Source organism: Toxorhynchites rutilus, chromosome 1 (assembly GCF_029784135.1).
Source record: "Toxorhynchites rutilus septentrionalis strain SRP chromosome 1, ASM2978413v1, whole genome shotgun sequence".
Classification (NCBI taxonomy): Eukaryota; Metazoa; Arthropoda; class Insecta; order Diptera; family Culicidae; genus Toxorhynchites; species Toxorhynchites rutilus.
In genome coordinates, this window is record NC_073744.1 from 122,969,583 (window position 1) to 122,992,960 (window position 23,378).

The following is a 23,378-nucleotide window of genomic DNA, read 5'->3' on the forward strand; positions in this document are numbered from 1 at the left end:
AAGAAGAAGGGTCACAAGCAGAGATGCCAACCTTCCTGATTTTTCAGGATTTCCCAGACTTTTTGATACGTTCCCTGATGTCTTGACAAACACTCAATTTTGCCTGATTTTTCTTAAATGATCCTGATATATCCTGATTTTGTACTTTTTACTTCATTAGAATGAAAATGATCCGTAATAAATATATGAAGTTTTTCCCTGTTGGAAATGAAAATTGTCATAATATTTAGTCTACATAAAAAAGCTCTCCAGTCCGCACTTGTTCAATCTTTTTTTTGTTTATTATCTGTATATTCCGAAGCGATTCGCTTTTCAAATCGTTATATATTAAATGAAAATAATTACTTGTTGTTTTTTGAATACTTAACCCTTTGCGGTCGTATTAAATTTGGGCATAGGTATCATACTGGTCGGAATTATTTTTCCTTGCAAAAGCATTGATACATGCAAGATTATGGAAAACAAACATTTTTTTCGTGAACTATATATATGTATTAACTACTTCAACATTATTTGAACCAGTAATTACTCAAATAATGATTTTTGCGTATCCGAAATCAGGATTTTTCACTTCAGATGAACATAGATTTTGTCGCTTGAGACACTTATTCGATTATTCAAGTAACATGAAACATTTATGTAAACAGTAGTTCTGATACTTATGAACAATATTTTCCATCACACTAAAGTGCTACAATGGCTAAGTTCTGCTGTTGTGATTTTTGTCCCACAATCCTATGCATTCAACGCACTGTGTGTTGTTTTGTGTGGGCGACTACTTTGTTTGATACTAAGTACCGTTATCTATTACTCATAGGAGCACCGTATTGATTCGTGAACAGGTTCACTAGACATCAAGCTTTGTTTAAGAAAAGCAGAAACTAATGCTTGGTTGAGAAAAATATAAGATAAGCATGGTTTCTTGCTGTGGTGGCTGAGAGCAGACAAACGACCACAAAGAGTTAAAACACGTAGTCCTAACTCTTACTTTGCAACTTTGTCTATACATTTGCTGATATTTCCACAAAAACTCATCATCATTAGCATAATCTTTCGAAATAGATCTCGAAGCTGAACTTATTCATTATTCTCGGAGTTCCACTCCCACAACTATTGCTCGCAACAAATTAAAGGAACTTCCAGAATTAGTCAATGTGATAGTCGTCGAGTTCCATCAGAGCAACGCCAAACGTCACGTCTCTTTGATAACACGACAAATTATTTTGAAGTCTGGCTGGAATGCTGGAAATTCCACCAGCTAAACTAACCGGAGATTACACCATCAGATTATCATAGGTTAAGGTTACTGCGAAATTCTCCCAAGCACACGAGCTTCGACACGATTGACAGCATAGAAAATATTTTTCTTTTATTTTTATAAAACAGTTTTCGACGAGAAAACAAACATATTTTGGGAGGATAAAATTTTTAAGCTGTGTGTAAGTGCTGAAGATGGCGAAAGATCGTGGAACAAAACTGTGCACATTAACTTGAATAGATGTATGTTTGCCTATAGAAATCATGCGTTTATGTTTCCTGAAATCGACTCGAACTTTCCAGACAATACAATATGAACTATTCTAATTTCACCTGATTTTTATTTTCACTCTTCCTGATTTTCGAAAATAATAGTTGGCAACTCTGGTCACAAGAAAGGTTATTGTTCCTTCGTTGAGCAGAAGTCATCTAAGACGGTCGACAAACCAAGAAAAAAGTATACCTTCAAGTCCAAAGGCATCTCATTGGTTAAGCGAGTCGACCTCTCGAGGAAACAGAAGTTCATCAAATTGGATATCAACAGCTTCCCGGTCCAGTTGCAACTAGACTGTGCGTCGAACATTACAATAATCACCGAAACTCAAACTCAAGCGCCGGATGTTGTAGCTGTCAGTGCATCAGGAGACGAGATTGGTGTCATCGGTGAATTCCTAGCAAACATCACTGTCCGTGGCACCACCAAGTAAGGCCGAGTGTATGTTTCATGCAACCCGGGTCTCAACGTCCTCGGCATCGAGATGATCGATCAATTCGATCTCTGGTCGGCTCCGTTCAACTCACTGTTCCAGTCCGTCAGCAGAAGTCCGAGCCCTTGATAGAGAAGCTCCGTTCCAAATTTCATGATGTTTTTCAAAGTTTCCTTGGCCGTTGCACCAAAGCACAAGTGAAGCTGAACCTCAAACCCGAGTCACGCTGTGTGTATTGTCCAAAGAGGCCCCATCGTGGTTGTCCACGTCTCCGTTCTTGTCTGTGGTGATTACTCTACGGGTCTCAAGGACGCGCTGGAATCCGATTGTCATCCTTTGCCGCATCTGGAATACATGTTTGCCGACCTAGCTGGTTCCCGCTTTTTCTTGCACATCGATCTTTCAAACGCATTCCTCCAAGTGGAAGTCGAGGAGGAATTCTATAATATGCTGACAATCAACACTCATCAAGGGTTGTTCGAGTATAACCGCCGAAGTCAAATCCGCCCCTGGTGCTTTCCAGAGGATCAACGACAGCATGGTAGCCGGCATTCCAGAGGTCAAATTGTATTTCAACGATATCATGATCACTGCAAAAAAACTCAAGAGGAGCATGATCGCACGCTTTACGCCGCCCTGGAACGAATTCAACACTATGGATTCAATCTCCGCATCGAGAAGCGTCGTTTCTCTCTTCCACAAATCAAATTCCTGGGTCACATTATCGACAAGAATGATCTTCTCCCTGATCCTGAGAAGACGCGCGCCATGTTCCTGATGCCAGCCCCGAAGGACGTCTCGCAGCAACGATCCTATTTGGGAGCAATCAACTACTACGGATGATTCGTTGGTCAGATGAAAGAATTTCGTGCGCCATTGGACCGTCTGCTGAAAAAGGATACCCGTTGGAATTGGACCGCCGAATGCCAGAGGTCCTTCGAACGTTTCAAGACAATCCTCTTCTCCGATTTGTTGCTGACTCACTATAATCCAGATAAGGAAATCATCGCTTCAGGAGACGCTTTCAAGAACGGTCTGGGTGCAGAGATTATGCATCGGTTCCCGAACGGCGCTGTCAAGGCCATCGCACACGCTCCAAGGTCGCTGACGCCAGCTGAACAGAACTACGAAGAAGTCGAGAAGGAAGCTCTGGCGTTTATTTTATGCTGTTAGCCGTATTCACAAATGGTTTTCGGACGCAAATTGGACGCGTTGATGAAAATATTTGGAAGCAAGAAGGGTATTCCAGTTTACACCGCGAATCCAAACTCTTCTCTACAACTTTGACATCCAGTTCGTGCCGACAGCAAGTTTTGGTCACGCTGATCTGCTGTCACGCCTGATGAGTCCCAACAGTAGATAGGACGAAGACTACTTTATCGCTGCAACATCCGTTACCTGCATCGAGGACATCCTGAGATGGATAGCATGAAGGCATTGGCTAGAAGCTTCGTTTACTGACCAAATATACACAACGACGTAGAAACCTATGTCCGACATTGCATTTCCTGTGCAAAAACCGCCAAATCCTCGAGGATAACCGATCTGGAGTCATGGCCAAATCCGTCGAAACTCTGGGAGCGCATTCACATCGACTACGTTGGCCTCGTGGATGGTTACTACTATTTAGTCATCGTCGACGCTAACTCTGAATGGCCCGAAGTTTTCCGCACCCGCAGTACGACAACAACAGCAACACTGGATATTCTTGAAAAAACCATCGAAAGGTATGGAAATCCACGAACACTGGTGTCAAATAATGATTCCCAGTTCATTACTTCAACAATCAAGCAGTTCTGTGAAGCAAACGGAATCTGTCACCTGACCATAGCTCCGTATCACTCGCAGTCGAATGGACCTAAGATAAGATCAGACAATAAGGGGTCTTTTACGGACCAAATTTCTGTCAATCGCTCATTGGCTGATTTCAATAAATTTTGCAAAAAACAGGAAGTGGGTTATATCTATGGTATAACCGCAAGGGTGACGTAGGACTATCGTTGATTTAGAGATCATTTGTTTGAAGTTGAATCAAAATCAATTCTGAATGAATGAATAAATGAATATTTGGGGGACTTCGAAAACGAGAGCGTTACGTTGGAGGCACAAGGTTTTATGCATCCAATATAGGATATGAAAAACCTTGTTCTGAAGAATAATCTTCAGAAGCTTTCCTGCTAACTGCACTTGATTAACAAATCACAAAACCAAATGTATTATATGGATATTTTATGGATAGAAAACATTAAAATAAACTCTTTCGCTTGAATGTAATTTTCAATTCCAAGGGGAACTGGCAGATTATTTTCCAGCAACGATTAGATATTTCCACATTTTCCTCGATACTGGAAGCCCACCAGTGGTTAATACTAACTCGATAACCAGCTGTTAATAGCACTTGATTGAAAAATATTTGGTCACAGTGTTACATGGATAGAAAACATTAAAATAAACTCTTTCACATGAATGTATTTTTAAATTCCCAGAGGAACTGGCAGATTATTTTCCAGAAATGATTAGATCTTTCCGGAACTTTCTCGATGCTGAATGGCATCCAAACGGAAAGAATTCTGCGCGTGTATGTGTCTCCTCCAGCACGTTAGGCAACGATGTTGTCTTGTCGATGTCCTCACGAAAAATGAATGCGTCTCACCACCAGAATATCGCTTAAGTATGCTTTTTGTGTGTGATTGAATCGATAGAAGGTGTGGTTTACGATGGCAATTTGGAAGGCAAACTAGAGGGGAATGAACTCTCTGAGCTCGAAACTTTCGGCGACTGAGCAATAATCGATTGCGTGCGCATACAATATTGGATACGGAAATATCCTACTGATGGGGAAGAATAATCTTCAGAAGCTTTCCTGCAAATTACACTTGGTTGAAAAATTACAAAATCAAATGAATTTGATCGCTGTGTTACATGGTTAGAAAACATTAAAATAAACTCTTTCACATGAATGTATTTTTAAATTCCCAGAGGAACTGGCGGAATATTTTCCATAAATGATTAAATCTTTCCGGAACTTTATCGATGCTGAATGGCATCCAAACGGAAAGAATTCCGCGCGTGTATGTGTGTGTGTAGCGATGTCTTCCCGGGGAACCGTTTGTGGCATGACTCTCCTCCTGATGGATTCCCTTCTGGTCTAAGGTGCACAAACAGGCTCTTGGTGACACCGTTCATCCGCGCTTTCATGATAAACGAAGAGCTTCACCACAACAGCGACAACATGCTCCAATCGCTGTTCAATTAGAACTGAGTGGATTTCCGAGCGGCGCTCGCTTATATACCGATTGGTGATTTCAATAGCCTGTTTCTAGAACAATTTTAAGACTATTGAAACAAGTTTTTGGAAAAAAAAACTCACAGGAGGGTTGTGTCCGAGACACGACCGCATAGTTGACGTAGGATTCCGTTAGGCTTTCTGTTGCTTTCTGTTGCTTTTGGATATGTTTGAAAGATTACATTGTTAAACTCTTTGATAATGATTTGGTGGCCCTGAGAAGGGCCGTTTTGTTTGGTTGTTGGGTATTGTTTGTTCATTCCACCAGTGTTTACTGAGCGATGATAACAGAAGGATAGTAAACAGTCGTGGGATGGTGCGTATCAGATAAAAGATGCCGAAGTGGAACTAGATATGATAAAAATTACCCTCTGTGATCCTAGACGAGATGCCTCCTGTGTTATGTATGGATGAAATAAAGGAAAAAAAACTCACCAATATAATATAAGATAACTACCAATACCGAACACAATTATCAATTTTTCTCATCAGTGTTTACATGTTACTTTAATATAGAGAAAACATATTTGAAATGGAAAAGGTAATTTTCTTTTAAAATGTTCACTTTCTGAGTGTTTGTTCAACCCAATGCGAATTTTTACTGGACTAACAGCACCTAATACAATATGTAGATAATATGGGAAATCACTTTTTCTAACATTTCTTCACTTTTCCAATTTTTCTCGCCGTATAAACTTTCCTTGGGTGAAAATGAACACAACAAAACAGACAGCTTGAACCAAACGACCCATTCTCGAGCAGGAACACACCTTGGTTCTTATTTATGAAAATTGGAATAAATCGAGTCATTTTAACACAACCAGTAACAACCAGATACAATTTTACACTTACACTTGTGCCCAATTTTTCACAATACACGATTGATATGAAATTTCATGAAGCAACCAACATTAAAGTTCCAAATTTAAATTTCATTCGCTAGAATTAATCGTATCACTCAACTTACTTGCAATACAAAAATGCCCCCGACTTGCAATGCCGATTTCTCCCAGGCAGCTTGGTTTTGATGTCTCTGTTAGGGACCCGCCGCATGTGTCGTCAATTTCGACCAATCAGAAATGGGTATTTCCGTTAGGATGGGGGTTAAGATTTTTCAATTGTTCGATATTTAATTTCATGACATGTATTATTTTCTTCAATATAAAAAAATTTATGGAGTGCCGGAATCGATTGACGCAAAACTTTCATCAATTCATCTTGAAATGACTGAGCAATAAGCATTTGAAATTGGACAATTTTCACGATGTACTCGATTTTCGATTTTCAATTTGTACCCCAATATGTTCCCGAAAGACGTAATCCTACGTCAAAAGTAACAAGTCTATAACGCGTAGACATTTTATCCTTCGAATGAATTATTTATCATACCATTTCGTTCAGTTGTTCAGGAGCTATTAACGCTCAAAATCTCGGTCTCCGGCGTAACGCTTTCGGTTTCGAAACTTTGATTTTACACCCCGGTATAGAAATGAAAGACGTAATCCTACGTCAAAAGTCGATTTTTCAGTGTTGCCAATAAAAATAAATAACGTTGGATTTGTATTGAATTTATAAATAGTGAATTTAATGAATATATCGATATTTAGTTTAAAGAAATTGTGAGGGAATTATATACAAGTTTATGTATGTGTTTTTTTCACAGTGAAATAAAGTGAACGGCAAAACGCTCATTTGTGAATTTAATTTCAATTTAATGCAATTTCATATTTCGGAATATAATTTTGACTGACTACCAATCTCTTGCTACACTGCTGACATGTTCTTTCGCGCTTTTCGCGCTATATAGAACAACGAATTTTGTTCTGTTCTGTCGAGGAAAGTTTTCGCTTCATCGACGGTGTACTCATAGTCGAATTCAATATTCATGTCATCCACATTCTCACTAAAATTAGATGAAGCTGAAATTCGATATAATGTCGATGCTGCTTCACTGTCCATCAATTTCTGGGCTTAAAATTCTTCTCGCCGCTTTAATAGCAAGTCCATGAATCCAATAAGATGTTCTTGTGGATTGGCGATATACGAAGCATTCGGTACTTAGGTTTTGTATTGCGTCACAATTTTCAAGTTGTTCCTGAATTGCCCTAGTAACCGTCATTTACTTGGGTGAACAGTTGTAATAAAATTTTCAGACTTTGACCATAACGCATGTTTTTTGTTTCCACTTACAAGTAATGAAGCAGTTCCTATCGTTACTGCAATGTCCTTACATGACGAGCAAACAACTCCGCTGTATATCTTACTAATCTCGCTTTATCGATTTTGGGAGCGGACTAAATATATTCTGCTTTAACGGGATCGCTAGGTTGTTCCACACATCAACTAACGATTTCCCTTTATACTGAAAAAGTTTCGTTTCCAGTGCAGGGTCCCTTGTTTCGAGTTTTCCATCCAAGTGAGATCCGCCATGATAATGGGAAATTATTGCACCTGCTGATTCCAGGGAAATAGGAGTCATCCGATGTTCAACTCGGTTGCAAGAATTACGTCCTGGGGCATTTGTAGCAACGGATATTGCATCAAGATTCAATTGATTAAAATGATAGATTGAAAATATCTATGATTTTTTTTAAAAAGAGGGTTCTTGTTTGGTCCTCCAACCACATTAATTATGAATTATGAACTGGCTTGATTATTCCTTGAAGCCGAATAATTTTGAATTCAGGCAGCTTGTAAACCCTTTTCAAATCGAGCCCATGAGAAAATGCATTCGAACAACAGTGCCTTCCTGAACGTCATTGGACCACTGTATTGAACACGACTATGGTGCCCTAGCTTATTTTGCATTCTGCGAAAACAAATAGAACAAGTTTATGTTTAGCACCCATGATAAAATCATGATCCGATAGATTAACGCGATATTCGAGATGCACTAGTAGGTGTCTGCTTACTGGCTGCTATTGTAATGGGCTTACAATACGTGCTTTATCATCTTGGCACAGGAAACACACCTCATTCCGTCCCAGATTCTAGCTAGCTGCTCAAGCATATAGGGGTGCGTGAATTTATTTAAGAATATCAATGGAATATTGTTACATAACTATCCCCCTCTCCTCTATGTCACATTAAGTAACGCAACCTCTCCCCACCCCTTCTTTCGCGTTACGTAATTTGTGCACGACGCCTAACTTCACTTACTCTTCCAGATGCAGCAGTGAGTAATGCATCGGGGTGTGATCGGGAATTCCGGCATTGTTACCACGCACGAAGTTGTCGAAACAACTGAATGTGCTGTACTCCATGCGCATTGGCCGCACGACTACTATGTGCGCCCGTGGGAACGAATCTCTTAACAACAAGGCGGTATTCTCTAAATTCCATTTGATGTAGTTTTTATTGTCCCGATTGGTTTCCATCTTTTCCGGGATATCCTATGATACGACAGACAGGGCATTGTGGGTTGTAAATTAACGAAAAAGGGGCGAAACCTCCAACTACAGAGAACGTACCTGTACATCTCCACCAAAGTAAACCACAGCTGTACAGTCGTCTTTGGAACGTAGCAGCGGCGGACAGTAGATGATATGGTTTGTACGACTCTGGTGGCCTTTGATGCTGTTTATTCGAACAGGTCCACCCTTCGGTAGTTGTGATGAAGCTTGCTGCTGCTGTTGTTGCTGTAAGGATTGTGGCTGCGAGGTCTGCTGCTGTTGGAGCTGAAGTATTGACGAACCCGCCGCTACTCCTCCACCACTAACTCCGCTTCCTCCTCCTCCTCCTCCACCAGCAACTCCGGCAGCGCCAGAAGAATTGCTCCCAGTTATGGCGCCCGCCGCGGTGGCCGACGAATTCGTTGTATCACTACTTCGTAGCGTATGCATTGCATGAGGTCACACACTCTGTGGCGTCCGCGATTGCAAATTCGATGTCTCACCTGTTTAGCAGAAAGGATTTGAGAATTGAAGTTTTCATTATCATAGGTTTATTGATTGATACATTAGTATTTGTATTAGTATTTATTGATTTGTATTCTTTGTTGGCATTTTATACTCAGATACTTAGTACGGCCTCCAAGAACATTTGATGTGGAAACCAGACCTCGAGGCTCTTGAATTTCTTTTGATCTTACGACAGACACCACTCCAACATCTGCAAGTTGTCCTAGGATGAAATTGATGGATTTCGCGCCAACTCGTCTATGGGATTGGCATGACCCTCTCAGAACCTAATGAAACTTGCTGGGCGTGTAAATCTTACCTAATTAAGCAACTTGGCATACTTAGTTTTCCGAAAATTTACCTAGACTAACATATGGAACGGGCTAAATATTTTTGATCACTTTTTACAATTTTTCTACTCGAAAATGGTAAGTCCTACAAAAAAGTTATATATGGAAGAGTTTTAGGAAAAAAAATGAATTTTCAGAACAAAAGACTGAAAAAAATATTTTTTGACATCCTACACTGAAAGAATCGATTTCAAAAACTAAAAGTCGATTTTCTCAAAATGGTCATCTCAAATTTTGATGAAATGGTACATAACAATGCTGCCGTTCTACGCATAGTTGTCCCATGTTACTTTTTTACGATTTTCACTTTTCTTCATAACACGTTGTTTTTATGCATAATCTTACGGAAAAACACAAAAAAACAACATGTCATTCAGATAGCTTCATTTACAATAAAAGTTAAAAATGTTCTTCGCTGGATCAAAAACAAAATGTCCGAAATACAAAACGAATCTGATGTATCTTTATTTTCGCAAATTCTTGCTTAAAAAATAAAAATACGAACATATTGATAAAAAAAAATATTTTGAGAGAAAAATATCGAAGAGGCTCCGGCGAGATTCGAACTCACGATCTCCTGTTTACTAGACAGGCGCTTTAACCAACTAAGCCACGGCGCCGGTTGACAATAACATTTTTTTTTCTGGTGGAATGTCACAACCCAAGTTAGAATCTTTTCCATTTGGGGTCTTGCCAAGAGCTTTATGTGAAAGTAGGTTTTGATGAGTTACATTGGTTCAGGATAGGTTCAAGTTACAAACATTGTTTAAAGGCGAGCTTTATCAGTTGCGTTTACAGTATCCCTCAACAGCCGTGATCGTCTAGTGGTTAGGACCCTACGTTGTGGCCGTAGTAACCCAGGTTCGAATCCTGGTCACGGCAGTGACTAAAGATCAATGTCACTGTCACGGAGAGGGAGACATTTTTTAAATACTTTAGAATCTTATCGATTGTGGCTGATAGATGAAGCGCGACAATTCTCGCAAGTCATTTTCACTATCAATAATAATACTTATACACACAGATTTTTTTAAACGCGGGAGATACGTACCTCGTGAAAAAACCGCGTTAATTCGAAAATTCATGTAAAATACGAGTCGACAAAAAATGAGATTACCAAAAATGTTGCTAACGTTGAGCTTATTAGCTAATTTTCAAAGAAGAATCAAAGAACCCAGCGAATCGATAAACTCTGGCGATGTTATATTTTTTGTCCCTTAGAAAAGATCTTCCCTCCGTGACAATGACTATTTTTTGAAGTCATTGCCGTGACCAGGATTCGAACCTGGGTTACTACGGCCACAACGTAGGGTCCTAACCACTAGACGATCACGGCTATCGGGAATTACATGTTATGATCAAAATGAACATCGATAACTTCTTATGGGTTTGCTTTATTGTGTCCGCTCCTAAGTCTGTGAGCATAGTACTAACTTTCAAACATTAGTTTGTTGAACGTCGGAATTCAAAAAAAAAAAATGAAATGATTTCTGTTCTTTCGCTTTTTGTTTTTTTAGAGGCGAATGAACTGAAAAGTTTAAAGCCTCTTTAATCCAACATCATCATCATTTTGTTTTTTGTTATTCACATGTATACAGGAATCTTCGTCTCTTGTCGTCTCCTTCAGTAGCCGTGATCGTCTAGTGGTTAGGACCCTACGTTGTGGCCGTAGTAACCCAGGTTCGAATCCTGGTCACGGTAATGGAATCAAAACTTTCCAGTTTTCCTATAAAATCCATTGTCAGAAGTCGATTTTTTTTTCACAATTCTATTCGTTCTGGTGCTACCATGAATAGGAAATAATATATTGGAACAGATTTTCGGGAGTTCTTTTGTTTAACAGGGGTTATTAAAAAGTTTTGACGAAAGAATAAGTGAAACATCCTAACAGTTTAACACTTCTATAGGTGTGTCAAGGCAAACAAAATTTGTGAGGTTCATTTAGAAGGTAGGTATACCTTTGACCAAATTGCTTCCTCTGAAGGAATAAGCCACACATCTTATCATCACTGATGAACTTGACATCTCGAATATATAAGGGTGGGTTTAGACTAGTGATATATTCATATGAAGAAATATGAAGAGATTTATAGAAATCGCACCAACCGTTTACACTAGCGTGAACTTCCATAATGAATATATTCATATCTTCGGTGAATTTATTCACCTGAAGTAGAACTGCATCCAACTTTAGTGATTTCTCACCAGTGAGAAATTCACAAGCGTTTACATATGCTGAATTTATTTAAGTTATATATACCTCGAATAAGTGTATCATATTTATTCTCACCCGTTTACACCTATTTCACGTGAATAAATCCATCTATAGCTATAGATCTCCCTAATGTAAACCCGCCATAAGAGGGATGGTTTCTTAAGCTCCAATAGCGACGAAGAGGCTGAATTCTTTGTACTCAATTGTTTACAATCAACTATCAACTTATTCAGAACAATTTCAACACGGTGAGAAACATAAATTTCAGTGCAAGGGTAAAGGTGAGGTGAAATTGTATCACTCTCAGAAAAAAAATAATTAAAAATAAAGTCACATTTGAGTTTAATTTGCCCGCCTGTGAAACAGATAAATTTTCAAACCATAATTCTCTGTGTATGCTGAAATGAGACCGAATGATTTTCCTGCCGGCAAAACAAAACAAAAACCGTAGACTATTGTGAGTTGAGTTGAGTATAAAAGTATATTACGAACAATACTTTCCCACTAGAGAGCTTTTCATCATTAATCCTTTATTTTTCTTGTTAAAATATACAGTTTCTGTGACTACTTTAACAATCAAAATGATTTTAAATCAGCAACAAAGAAACGATGGTATACATATGATATTGCACCCACTTACGGTTGAGTTTGAAATGAAAGACATTGAACTGATACACTTTCACTTTTCTCTTGCCGGACAGTACAAAAATAAACCTTTACGAAATATCACTGAAACAGCATATACGGTGCACCTATTTCACCTGGTGTGAATGAAATGGTCCAGTAGAGACCTGTCGAAGTGGAGTAGACATTTTCTGATCTGTTTTATGTCATGCATAACTCGAATGATCTTTAGCGTTGAGCGCAGTGCAATGATTTAAAAGCAGCTTGCCAATAATTGTTTCGAGTTTCCCTGTAGCCGTGATCGTCTAGTGGTTAGGACCCTACGTTGTGGCCGTAGTAACCCAGGTTCGAATCCTGGTCACGGCAATGACTACTACAACAATAGTCATTGTCACGGAGGGAGTCTTTTTTTGGGTGACGAAGAAGAAAATAGCCTCGTTAGTGATTATCCTAAATTGGTGAATACAATATTGAGTTTGTTCCACGATTGTGCTGAATTAAAACATTCAGAAAAAAGCTGTATAAGAAGCTAGTTTTTGCGCATTGGTCGAAAAATGTATAAAGAGCTAAAAGTCAATAACAAATTTTGCTTTGGAATTGGTAACGATGCACTCAAAATGATCAAAGTTTTTGTTTAGTCAAAACACGTGAGTTTATCTGATGCAATTAACAAAGAAAATATCGATAAGGCAGATGATTTCTGAATATTTTCCAAAAAATCCTTAGAGATTTATGGAAATAAAGCTTAGTATACCGAAAACAACGATATAGTGAGTTTTGCTTGGAAAACTTCTTTGAAGAAATTAGATTATTTAGTTTTTTTTCAAATCTTTCAATCTAAAAAAATATGTTTTGGTACAGAGGATGATTTCAGTAACATGAAAATACTCGAGATCAGACAATCAGTCTTTCAGACCCCAAACGAATTTGATTTGAAAGAATAAAAAATATCCCTTCTCCGTGACAGTGACATTGATGCTCTAGTCACTGCCGTGACCAGGATTCGAACCTGGGTTACTACGGCCACAACGTAGGGTCCTAACCACTAGACGATCACGGCTACTGAAGGCGACGATCATTGACGAAGATTCTTTCAAACACGTTAGCAACAAAAACAAAAAAAACTAAGGTTATTAGGATCTTTTAAAACAATGATGTTCTGCAAACTAATGTTTGGAAATCAGTTCTATGCTCACAAACATAGGCGTTGACACAACATAGCAGACTCATAATAAGTTACCGGTCGTCATTTTGATCATAACATGTAATTTCCGATAGCCGTGATCGTCTAGTGGTTAGGACCCTACGTTGTGGCCGTAGTAACCCAGGTTCGAATCCTGGTCACGGCAATGACTGTAAAAATAGTCATTGTCACGGAAGGAAAGAAACCTTTTTTTTGCATGGCAAAGTAATCAATTTATAAAAATCTTCCGGTTTGTTTTTGGTATAAAGTTTGGAATTCTCAATGCGGAAATAGATGGTGGTTTAAAAATGGGTTAACAAAACCATGCACAATAAATATATCGAACAAACAAGGGATATGATGATGCACTGTTGTTGATATCATCACGATATCTAATACTAAACAGTTGCATAAAAAATTCTTCTGAAGGCTCCGGCGAGAATCGAACTCACGATCTCCTGTTTACTAGACAGGCGCTTTAACCAACTAAGCCACGGCGCCAGATATTCACAATGGAAGATTGAGCCGAATAATTCGGTTTGACTTGTAATTCAGTAACGAGTTATTTAATATCATTTGAGGGGCTTATAATGAAAGGGGTGTAAGTGATTTGATCGATTTCTCTACATAGACTCTCTCTTTTGGTCATAGTTTAGCCTCAAATACATTTCCAGCTGTATTTGACAATGTGGAAGATAGGTCAGAACCTCATCTATCGGATTCTATACGAACTTAAATTGGAACTTTTTTCAGTTGAGCTATTAACTAAATAAAAAGTTAATGAAGAGAAATCGATCAAGTCATGAGACTAAGTACTTATCGGACCGTCCTCGTAAGGCGTCGTGCACAAATTACGTAACGCTAAAAATCCGGATTTTGGTAATTTTCTCAGATCATAACAGATCATACTTCCGGTCCTGAGAAAAGCCATTTGGAAAGCTTCGCTGCCGCGGTTGTTTTCCCAATCGGTCATTAGATTTTCGTGAGTTCGAGCATTGTTTCCGGGTTGGAAATGACGTAAAAGTGCAGCGCATTTCAAATCAGATATGATGAAATGATTTGCCGTTCTGCGAGAGGGAGGCATTCCATATCATAATTTGTGGATTATTTATTTGGGAAATGGTGTTTTTGGGGGCACTGAAGAAGTAATTTTGCTAACAGATACTGAAAAACGCGAATCGTTTGCTCCCTTCAACCAGAGCAAGAATTCATTCATCGGTCTTTTTAAGTGTTACCAAATATTTGTTCTAAAGGGAACGGAACTATCGTAATTTCTTAAACTTAAACTTGAGGTGTTTCTTTTGAGTGTGCATTCAAAAAACCTGAACATCCCACATTTTGTAAGTATGTGCGTGTAGAAGGATTCTTCTATTATGATTTTGACGTTTGCTCTTATGTTGTAAAAATGGCGTTCAAACAAGAGAAAATTTTGTACCAGATATATCCAGTTCTCATTATAGCAAGAATGTGCAACGTTGATATAACGACAATGGAGTCCAGATGATCCCAAAATAGCTGAATTCAAAAATTACGACCAGTTCAGTCCAATAGTGAAGTATTGGGTGATGATGAAGCGAAAACTAAACATGAAGGGTGCATCCACCGGTAGTATTGGTCGGACGAGCAATTGGTGGGTCGTGATTGCGTCGACTAATGAGCAACTGTAGAATAACAAAAAAGTCTCCTCGAAACGACGATGGTCGATTTGCATATCACGGTAATTAGTGCTTGTAACGGAACTTAGCGCTTATGAAGGAAATAAGTGCCGCACCTTATCACGATTCTTACGTGGATTTTAGGTGTTGGGTAACGTGAGCTCACCGGACGGTACAACGGGAAGGGGGTTATACGGGCAGCGATTCGTGAATGGATTTCCCTGTCTACTCAGCTTTGGACGGTCCAACAGTTGCACGTGCATCGGCAGTAGAGTGTACAAATCAAAAGGGAATCTCCTAGCAACAGCAGATGACCTCATTCGGGAGGAAAACCGAACTATAGTTACCCGTAACCAACGAAATTGCAGGAAAAAACTACGGGTTTTCGGAAGCGAGCAACACTCAACTTTTTACTTCCGTTCTACGTAAGGATAGTCCCATTTGATATCTATCATTAGGTGACATGGTTTTTTTACGCGGATTTTCCAATTAACGCGGTTTTTTTAACGCGGATTTTCGAATTAACGCGTTTTTTTACGCGGATTTTCCAATTAACGCGGGTTTTTTACGCAGTTTTTTTACGAGGTACGTATCCCCCGCGTAAAAAAAAAACCTTGGTGTACTGTTATTACCTTTGTTTATCCTAAGGTAGTGTTTCAATTGAAGGAATGGTTAAAAAATATACGCAGACGAAGGTGTCCCATTTGTATATCAACTAGGCTTTATTATCTTTGTTTCATCCTAGAAAGTGTTTTGACTATGTCGAAAGTGTCCCATTTCTAAATGATCTAAATTTTAGCTGAAAAACAGCAACTCCTACAAAAATAAATAGGAATGGGAAACCTATAGGAAATCTACAGGAAATTATCTAATGCTTCATGGAAGAAATCAATAAAAATTATAATAAAAATGTTACATAGAAAAAAAAGACAATTGAGAAGAAGGAATCCTGGCTATTTTTTTTGCTCTGCGATTGTTGATGTAGATAATTCTTCTGTTCAAAGATGTTGTGAAAAATTTTGTGTTGCAAACAAAATTTCATGAACCGAAACATTGAAAAGGTTTCAGAATACATTTGGTGACTCAGCTATGTCGAAAATACGGATGTATGAATGGTATAAGGCATTCAAAGACGGCCGAGAAGAGATGAACGATTTGCCACAAGGAGGACCATTCACCAGTTAAATTTTTGGAACAATCGACAAAACGAAAGAAATGGTACTCGGAAATAGTCATCGAGGTGTGAGAGAGATAGCCCGTGAATTGAATATCTCTCACGAGATCGTTCATCATATTTTGTTTACACGACTAGTGCCAAAAGTGCTCAATTTTCTTCAAAATTTTTAACCGTAACCAAGTGGCTGAAGATGTCTTGAACGATTAAATTCTTATTCCACGTTTATCCAACGCATAATTACTGGCGACGAGGACATGGACGTATAAGTAAGATATGCAAAAGAGTCAACAATCATCAGCACGAACCACTGCACATGAGTCGAAACAGAAAAACACTTCAAAGTCAATCAAAAATAAAGGTAATGTTGACTGTTCTCATCGATATTCGTGGTGTTGTCCATTTGGGATTCCTTGCAAACGGTCAATGGCGAAAGATTACCTTAGCTTTATGAGGCGCTTGAGAGAAAATTCGTCGCAAACAACCAGGTTTGTGGAAGGATAACACTTGGATTTTGAACCCCGATAATCCATCATTTCATTGGTCGATCATTTTGAACAAACTTTTGACCAAAAATAGCTGCAATGTGATTGAACAAGCACCGTACTCTCCAGCACCTGTATAGTTTCGTGTGATTTTTTTCTATTTCCGAAACTCAAATTACCACTTCGTGGTATCCATTTTTACAGCATTGAAGACATAAACATGAATTCGCTGCGTGAACTGAAGTCAATTTTTGAATACAGCTATAAAAAGTGTCTCAATAACTGGATTGTTCGTTCAAAAAATTGTATTACCTCAGAAGGGGCCTGTTTCAAAGGGTGATAATAATAATTTAGATGATAAATAAAGCATTTCCTTCAAAAACACAAATTCCCGATATATATTTGACAGTATGTATTTATTTGAAAATATAGGAAAAAACTACAATTGAAGTTCAGCACTGAATAATATTTTTAGACAGTAAAATAAAAACTATTAAACAACTTTTGGCATTTTCTTTTTATTCATACTTCGAGCCCAAGCCCGTATGCTCGCACCTTCCTCTTTACCCCGTCCATAAGGTTCTGTACAACGTCAGGTTGTAGTTTTTTTTTTAACAGAAATCCATTTTCTCTTGAAGTCCGCCTCCGATTTGACAACTTTTGGGTTCTTCCGGAGGGCCTGCTCCATAATCGCCCAATATTTCTCTATTGGGCGAAGCTCCGGCGCGTTGGGCGGGTTCATTTTCTTTGGCACGAAGGTGACCCCGTTGGCTTCGTACCACTCCAACATGTCCTTTGAATAGTGGCACGAAGCGAGATCCGGCCAGAAGATGGTCGGGTCCTCGTGCTGCTTCAATAGTGGTAGTAAGCGCTTCTGTAGGCACTCCTTAAGGTAAACCTGCCCGTTTACCGCGCCGGTCATTACGAAGGGGGCGCTCCGCTTTCCGCAAGAGCAGATCGCTTGCCACACCATGTACTTTTTGGCAAACTTGGATAGTTTCTGCTTGCGAATCTCCTCCGGAACGCTGAATTTGTCCTCTGCGGAGAAGAACAACAGGTCCGGCAGCTAACGAAAGTCCGCTTTGACGTAGGTTTCGTCGTCCATTACCAGGCAATGCGGCTTCGTCAGCATTTCGGTGTACAGCTTCCGGGCTCGCGTCTTCCCCACCATGTTTTGCCTTTCGTCGCGGTTAGGAGCCTTCTGAACCTTGTATGTACGCAGGCCCTCCCGCTGCTTGGTCCGCTGGACGAATGAACTTGACAAATTCAGCTTATTGGTGACATCCCGGACCGAATTTCTCGGATCACGTCTGAACTGCTTAACTACGCGCTTGTGATCTTTTTCACTGACGGAGCATCCATTTTTGCCGTTCTTCACCTTCCGGTCGATGGTTAGGTTCTCGAAGTATCGTTTTAGTACTCTGCTGACCGTGGATTGGATGATTCCCAGCATCTTACCGATGTCCCGATGTGACAACTCCGGATTTTCGAAATGAGTGCACAGGATTAATTCACGACGCTCTTTTTCGTTCGACGACATTTTTCCAAATTTACGAAAAATTGACAGTGAAGCATGGCCAACGTGATCTATACACTCTTATCTAATTATAAGCCAAAGTCGAAGATATAATTCATAAAAATTAAATTTCTACAGCGTTTTTTCCGTGATGCAATTTGATGTGACACACCCTTTATTTAGCCATTCCATGCCAAACCGATATAGTGGTTCTCAGATTTTCGTCAAAAGTGATAGTTTTGTTCTGTAGCGCGAATTATGAGACCCGTATTTTTTTATTTTTTTGTTAGGGTGACCATTTCCATTTTAGAGTGGTAAAAAAACAATTTTTTCGCCTTTTTTCCAAAAATGTCTTTTTTCAAAAAATCATAACCTTTGAACTACTAGACCGATTCAGATGATCGACATATCAAATCAAAGCCAATCACCTGGTTTTTATACCGGCAGAAAATTTGAATTCTGCTCTCGTTATTATTGATTGTATTCGTTTTTTATTGTTTTCATAGTCTCAGCACCAAAGGCGCTATAGTTTTTTATATTTTTTTCTGGAAAGCTGAGAATTTTTCACATAACATATCTCGAAACCAGGGAGGCGTTTTTTTTCCGTTTTTGTGTTATGATTTTTTAAAGTTACCCGATGGTCCAAAAAATCATTTTCCCCTTTTCTTCCAAAAATGACTTTCTTTAAAAATTTATTACTTTTGAACTACTCGACCGATTCAGATGATCGACTGAATCGGTCCAGTGGATCAAAAGTTATGATTTTTTGTAGTGAGAAAAATGGGAAAAGATTTTTTGGACCATCGGTTAACTTTGAAAAATCATAACTCAAAAACGAAAAAAAACGCTTCCCTGGTTTCGAGATATGTTGTGTGAAAAATCCTCAGCTTTCCAGAAAAAATATAAAAAACTATAGCGCCTTTGGTCCCGATTCTATGAAAACAATAAAAAACGAATACAATCAATAATAACGAGAGCAGAATTCAAATTTTCTGCAGACATAGTATTTTTTTCAAAAAAGACCAGGTGATTGGCCTTAATTTGATATGTCGATCATCTGAATCGGTCTAGTAGGTCAAAGTTATGAATTTTTTTAAAAAGTCATTTTTGGCAAAATGCGAAAAAAGGTTTTTTTTGGACCACCCTAAAATAAAAATGGTCACCCTACTGAAAAATTAAAAGAAATACGGGTCTAATGTTTTGCGATAAAGAACAAAACTACCACTTTTCACGAAAATCTGAGAACCACTATATCGGTTTGGCATGGAATGGCTGTATTAGGGTGCCAATGAAAATTATTATCTCGAATTTCAAAAGTTACCCCATAAAAATGTTCACCACCTCGAAAAAACACCCTATGCAAAATATCAGCTCAATCGGACTTATGGGAGAGTGGCGCAAAGCGGTCAAAGTTTGAGTTTTTTGAAAATCGAAAAATCACCCAAGGGGGAAGAGTAAAGGAAACCGGGGGTTTCTAAAAAAAATTGATGTCAAATGTCTTAAAATGACATGAATCGTCGAGATCTAGTATCATCTCGAAATTTTTTTTTTGTCAAAAAACGGCACTAAAAAACGGCAGTCAAAAGAATCAAAACTTTGAGCGTTTTGAGGCACACCTAAATTATGTCCAATTGAGCTGAAACATTGCACAGGTTATTTTTTTGGGGCTAATAAACAAAATGTTCATGGTTGGTTTTTGAAATTGGGGATGACCTTTTTTCCACCCTAATGCTCATATTACCCGCATCGAAAAAAATGTTCTACTTTTTGGTCTGTTTTAATTTTAATTTTTTTTAATTGAAAATACTTTTTTTTTGTAAAACACTTAGCCGATTATTTCGAAAAACAATATATTGAATCGTAAGAAACTGCATTCATGTTTTAGAAACATGAGTTTCCAAATATACAATTCAAGTTCTTCTTATCATGTCCGCCTTACCCCCACTTCCCTCTACTTGATTTTTAATTTTGTTTCGTTGTTTTTACGAAATTTCATAAAAGTTCATTCAAGTAGGAGTTGCTGCATTTGAGCATATCGAATTATAAAAAAGCATGAAAGTGTCGTTCTTTCCAGAATTTGAAACAAATGGAAAAAAGTGTATGCGAAGATGCCTAATTGGTTAATATTTCCACATCGAACATAAAACATTTCTAAGAGACTGAGCTAATTCCAAAAATTACGCGAAATCTGCTAGCAAATGAATTGCTGAATTCGAAGTAGATTTTCGAAATCATTACAAACAATGGGTTTGTGCAAATTCCTATAATCATGCTTTCCATAATAGAAGAACACTCCATATCACGTTGTTTGATATGGAATCTAATCGAGACACTATCTCGTATACAGCTCATGATCCAATCCGAGCTGAAATGTGTCGTGTTGAGTTTCAGCTAGGCATGTTTTTGATCTACTCACAACAATACCACTTTTCTTATTTTCCATTCATTTTGACGACTACCGCAACACTTCAGCTTCACAGTCCCTCTCTCTTAGTTGACGCGAAGTTGGCGCACGGACGCACAACTACCAAAGTGGAATGTTAAGTGGGAACCCCATGCTTCCAAGCTCATCTAATTTTCTCTCGCTTGATTCATTTTCCCTCGATCCTCGCCAGTAGCTAGCGAACAAAATCTCAGTACAGAATGAAAATTGCTTCTGGGAAGCGCGTTTTTCCTCGACAGCGACGCGATCATTCACCACAAACAGTTCGGAACGCATCGAAACCAATCGAGTGTATGATAATATCGGTGACAGTCTTGTGATCATTTGTTGGTGTTAACCTCTCTGGACGCTTTGGAAGACTGCATGATCTGTGGTGGTAATTTCAGCAAATATGTCCGTAGAAGGAACAAATTTGAACCAAGTGACAGTTCCATCAAAATAAGAAAATTGTGTGTTTGATTTTGGGAGGGTGTGAGAAAAGAAGCACCAATACACAAACGAGCGCTTCTGTGACGGGAGAAAACTTGCACGATTTGTGAGAGGAAAACGTGCTTCGAATGCTGGTGAGGGAAAAACGATCGCAGATGTAGAGATATGCTGTAATACATACCGCATACCGATTCGAAAGCGTTGATCAGGACTGGAGAGACAGAGTGAATTACGAGAATGAATCGTTTATATTTAGTTCATGTTTTCGTCTGAGAATTGGTGTTGCGAGGAAACGTGCAGAAAAACCTGACGAGTAGAACAAATTAATCAGAGTGGAAGCCGGAAATTTTGTGAATGAATATGAATCGACAGCGGTCATCGGTGCGGAGTCGTGGTTCGTCTTCGACCACAACTAGTGATCCGCGGGAAAAGGTGAAGGACTGCTGCCGGAAATTTGTCGCCTTTATGTGCACCCAAGTTGGTGTCGGAGGATTGATTGTGGTGTACGCGTTGGTTGGAGCAGCGAGTTTTATGTCCATCGAGACGCAGGAGCGGAACCCATTGGTCGAGTATGTGGCCGTATTGAGACGAAATTGCGCGGCGGAACTGTGGGATGTAACGGAGCAGCACAATTTGTTTAACAGTTCGATTTGGCATTTTGAGGCAGATTTGGTGCTGAAGCGATACCAGGACGACTTCGCAGAGGCCATAAAACAAGGATACGACGGTCGAACTCCTGAAGAGGTTTGGAATTTTCCCGCGGCGTTGATGTTTTGTTTGGCTGTGTTCACGATGATCGGTTACGGAAATATGGTTCCTCGAACAGCTTGGGGCAAAGGCGCTACTGTGATCTACGCTACCTTCGGGATACCACTGTATATTCTGTATTTTATGAACATGGGAAAAGTGCTGGCGTCTACTTTTAAGTGGCTTTACACGTGGCTCCACGAGTGCAGTCATGCCCACGAGGATGATCTCAACATCGAGGACGGGAGTCTGCCTCAACGGAAACGGATTATAGTTCCGACGACGGCATGCTTGTGGGTGATAAGTATTTACATCGCAACCGGAACGATAATGTTTGCGGAGTGGGAGAAGTGGTCCTATCTGGATTCCGCTTACTTTTGTGTAACCAGTTTGTGTAAAATAGGAATAGGTGACTTAGTGCCAGGAGCTAATATACTTGATTCGCAGAGTGGGAAGCCCACCAAACTTGTGATCAATTTTGTTTATATGCTGCTCGGAATGGGCCTGGTGGCCATGTGTTACATTCTGATGCGTGAGGAAGTCAGAATCAAGATGCAGGAGATCAGAGAGGATACCCGGCTGTGCCTTGAAGATATGAGTTCCAAGTTTGCCAAATGCTTCGGCACCAGTAAAGACTCCCAATATTATGATTAAAATTCCAGTAATTGAAAAAAAATATATAAATTTATTTGTTATTAATTACTAAATTTAATGCGTAATCGACAGGTTTTTGTGTGTAATCAGAATTATTGAGCAAGGGAAGAGAGTTAATAAAAACGAAATATATCAAATTGCCACCGCAGAGTTTGTTTGTGCAAGGAGCGAGATTAATTATGAATTGTTTACATCCGGCCCGGCGGCTTAGAGCGTAAAATCTGCCAATCGATCACTGGCTTGCGTTATTAATGCTAATTTAGACGTTCTGGTAAATATAGCCGCTTCCTGCGGACGTTGCTGATTCCCAGTTTATTCCAGATAACGGAGTGGATGCAGAGCGTGTGGATAATTAAGCGTTATAGCTGAAATTCATTAATGGTTCAGTGTTTGCAGCTGCGACGAACATATCCGTGATTTGCTACGTTATTCCGAATTTAAAATAAATACAAGAATACGTTTATTTTGTACATTTTTGTCACAGTTCCAAAGTTATCTTGTGCAAATGACCCTTACACCGGCAGTCAGAATCCTAATGAGTCAGAACTAAGGCAAGCGCGGTCTTTCTGGACGCTAAAGCTGGGATGCCTCTAGGGCAACACACTCGACGGCAAGTCGCATCGATCCGTTGGCTGTCGGGCACAGAAGACGACACTTTTCGATACGCCAATTACATGTTTCCCACAATTGCCTCAGTGGAATTTCGGCTTTAGTCACAACCGAACATAAATAGGGGCGAAAAAGATTAATTATA

At 39.2% G+C, this 23,378-nt stretch overlaps 2 protein-coding genes and 2 non-coding genes across 4 annotated transcripts in view; 1 reads left to right on the plus strand and 3 right to left on the minus strand.

The window, feature by feature from the left end:
* The window catches only part of LOC129761785 (mitochondrial protein C2orf69 homolog), a 65,866-nt gene that overhangs the window by 3,757 nt on the left and 38,731 nt on the right, over positions 1-23,378 (minus strand). Inside the window, exons 2-3 of the mRNA XM_055759553.1 lie at positions 8,721-9,145; positions 8,410-8,642 (exon numbers count right to left, since the gene is read on the minus strand). Coding sequence (XP_055615528.1) covers positions 8,410-8,642; positions 8,721-9,092 — 605 coding nt within the window. The 5' untranslated portion in view covers positions 9,093-9,145. The remainder of the gene's footprint in view (positions 1-8,409; positions 8,643-8,720; positions 9,146-23,378) is intronic.
* Trnat-agu (transfer RNA threonine (anticodon AGU)) lies at positions 10,046-10,119 on the minus strand. The gene has a single exon. It is a non-coding gene; the product is annotated as a tRNA-Thr (tRNA).
* On the minus strand, positions 13,949-14,022 carry Trnat-agu (transfer RNA threonine (anticodon AGU)). The gene has a single exon. It is a non-coding gene; the product is annotated as a tRNA-Thr (tRNA).
* LOC129761786 (TWiK family of potassium channels protein 12) lies at positions 20,978-22,946 on the plus strand. The gene has a single exon (XM_055759554.1). It carries the CDS (start codon positions 21,578-21,580, stop codon positions 22,622-22,624), a length of 1,047 nt encoding a protein of 348 aa, XP_055615529.1. The 5' UTR covers positions 20,978-21,577; the 3' UTR covers positions 22,625-22,946.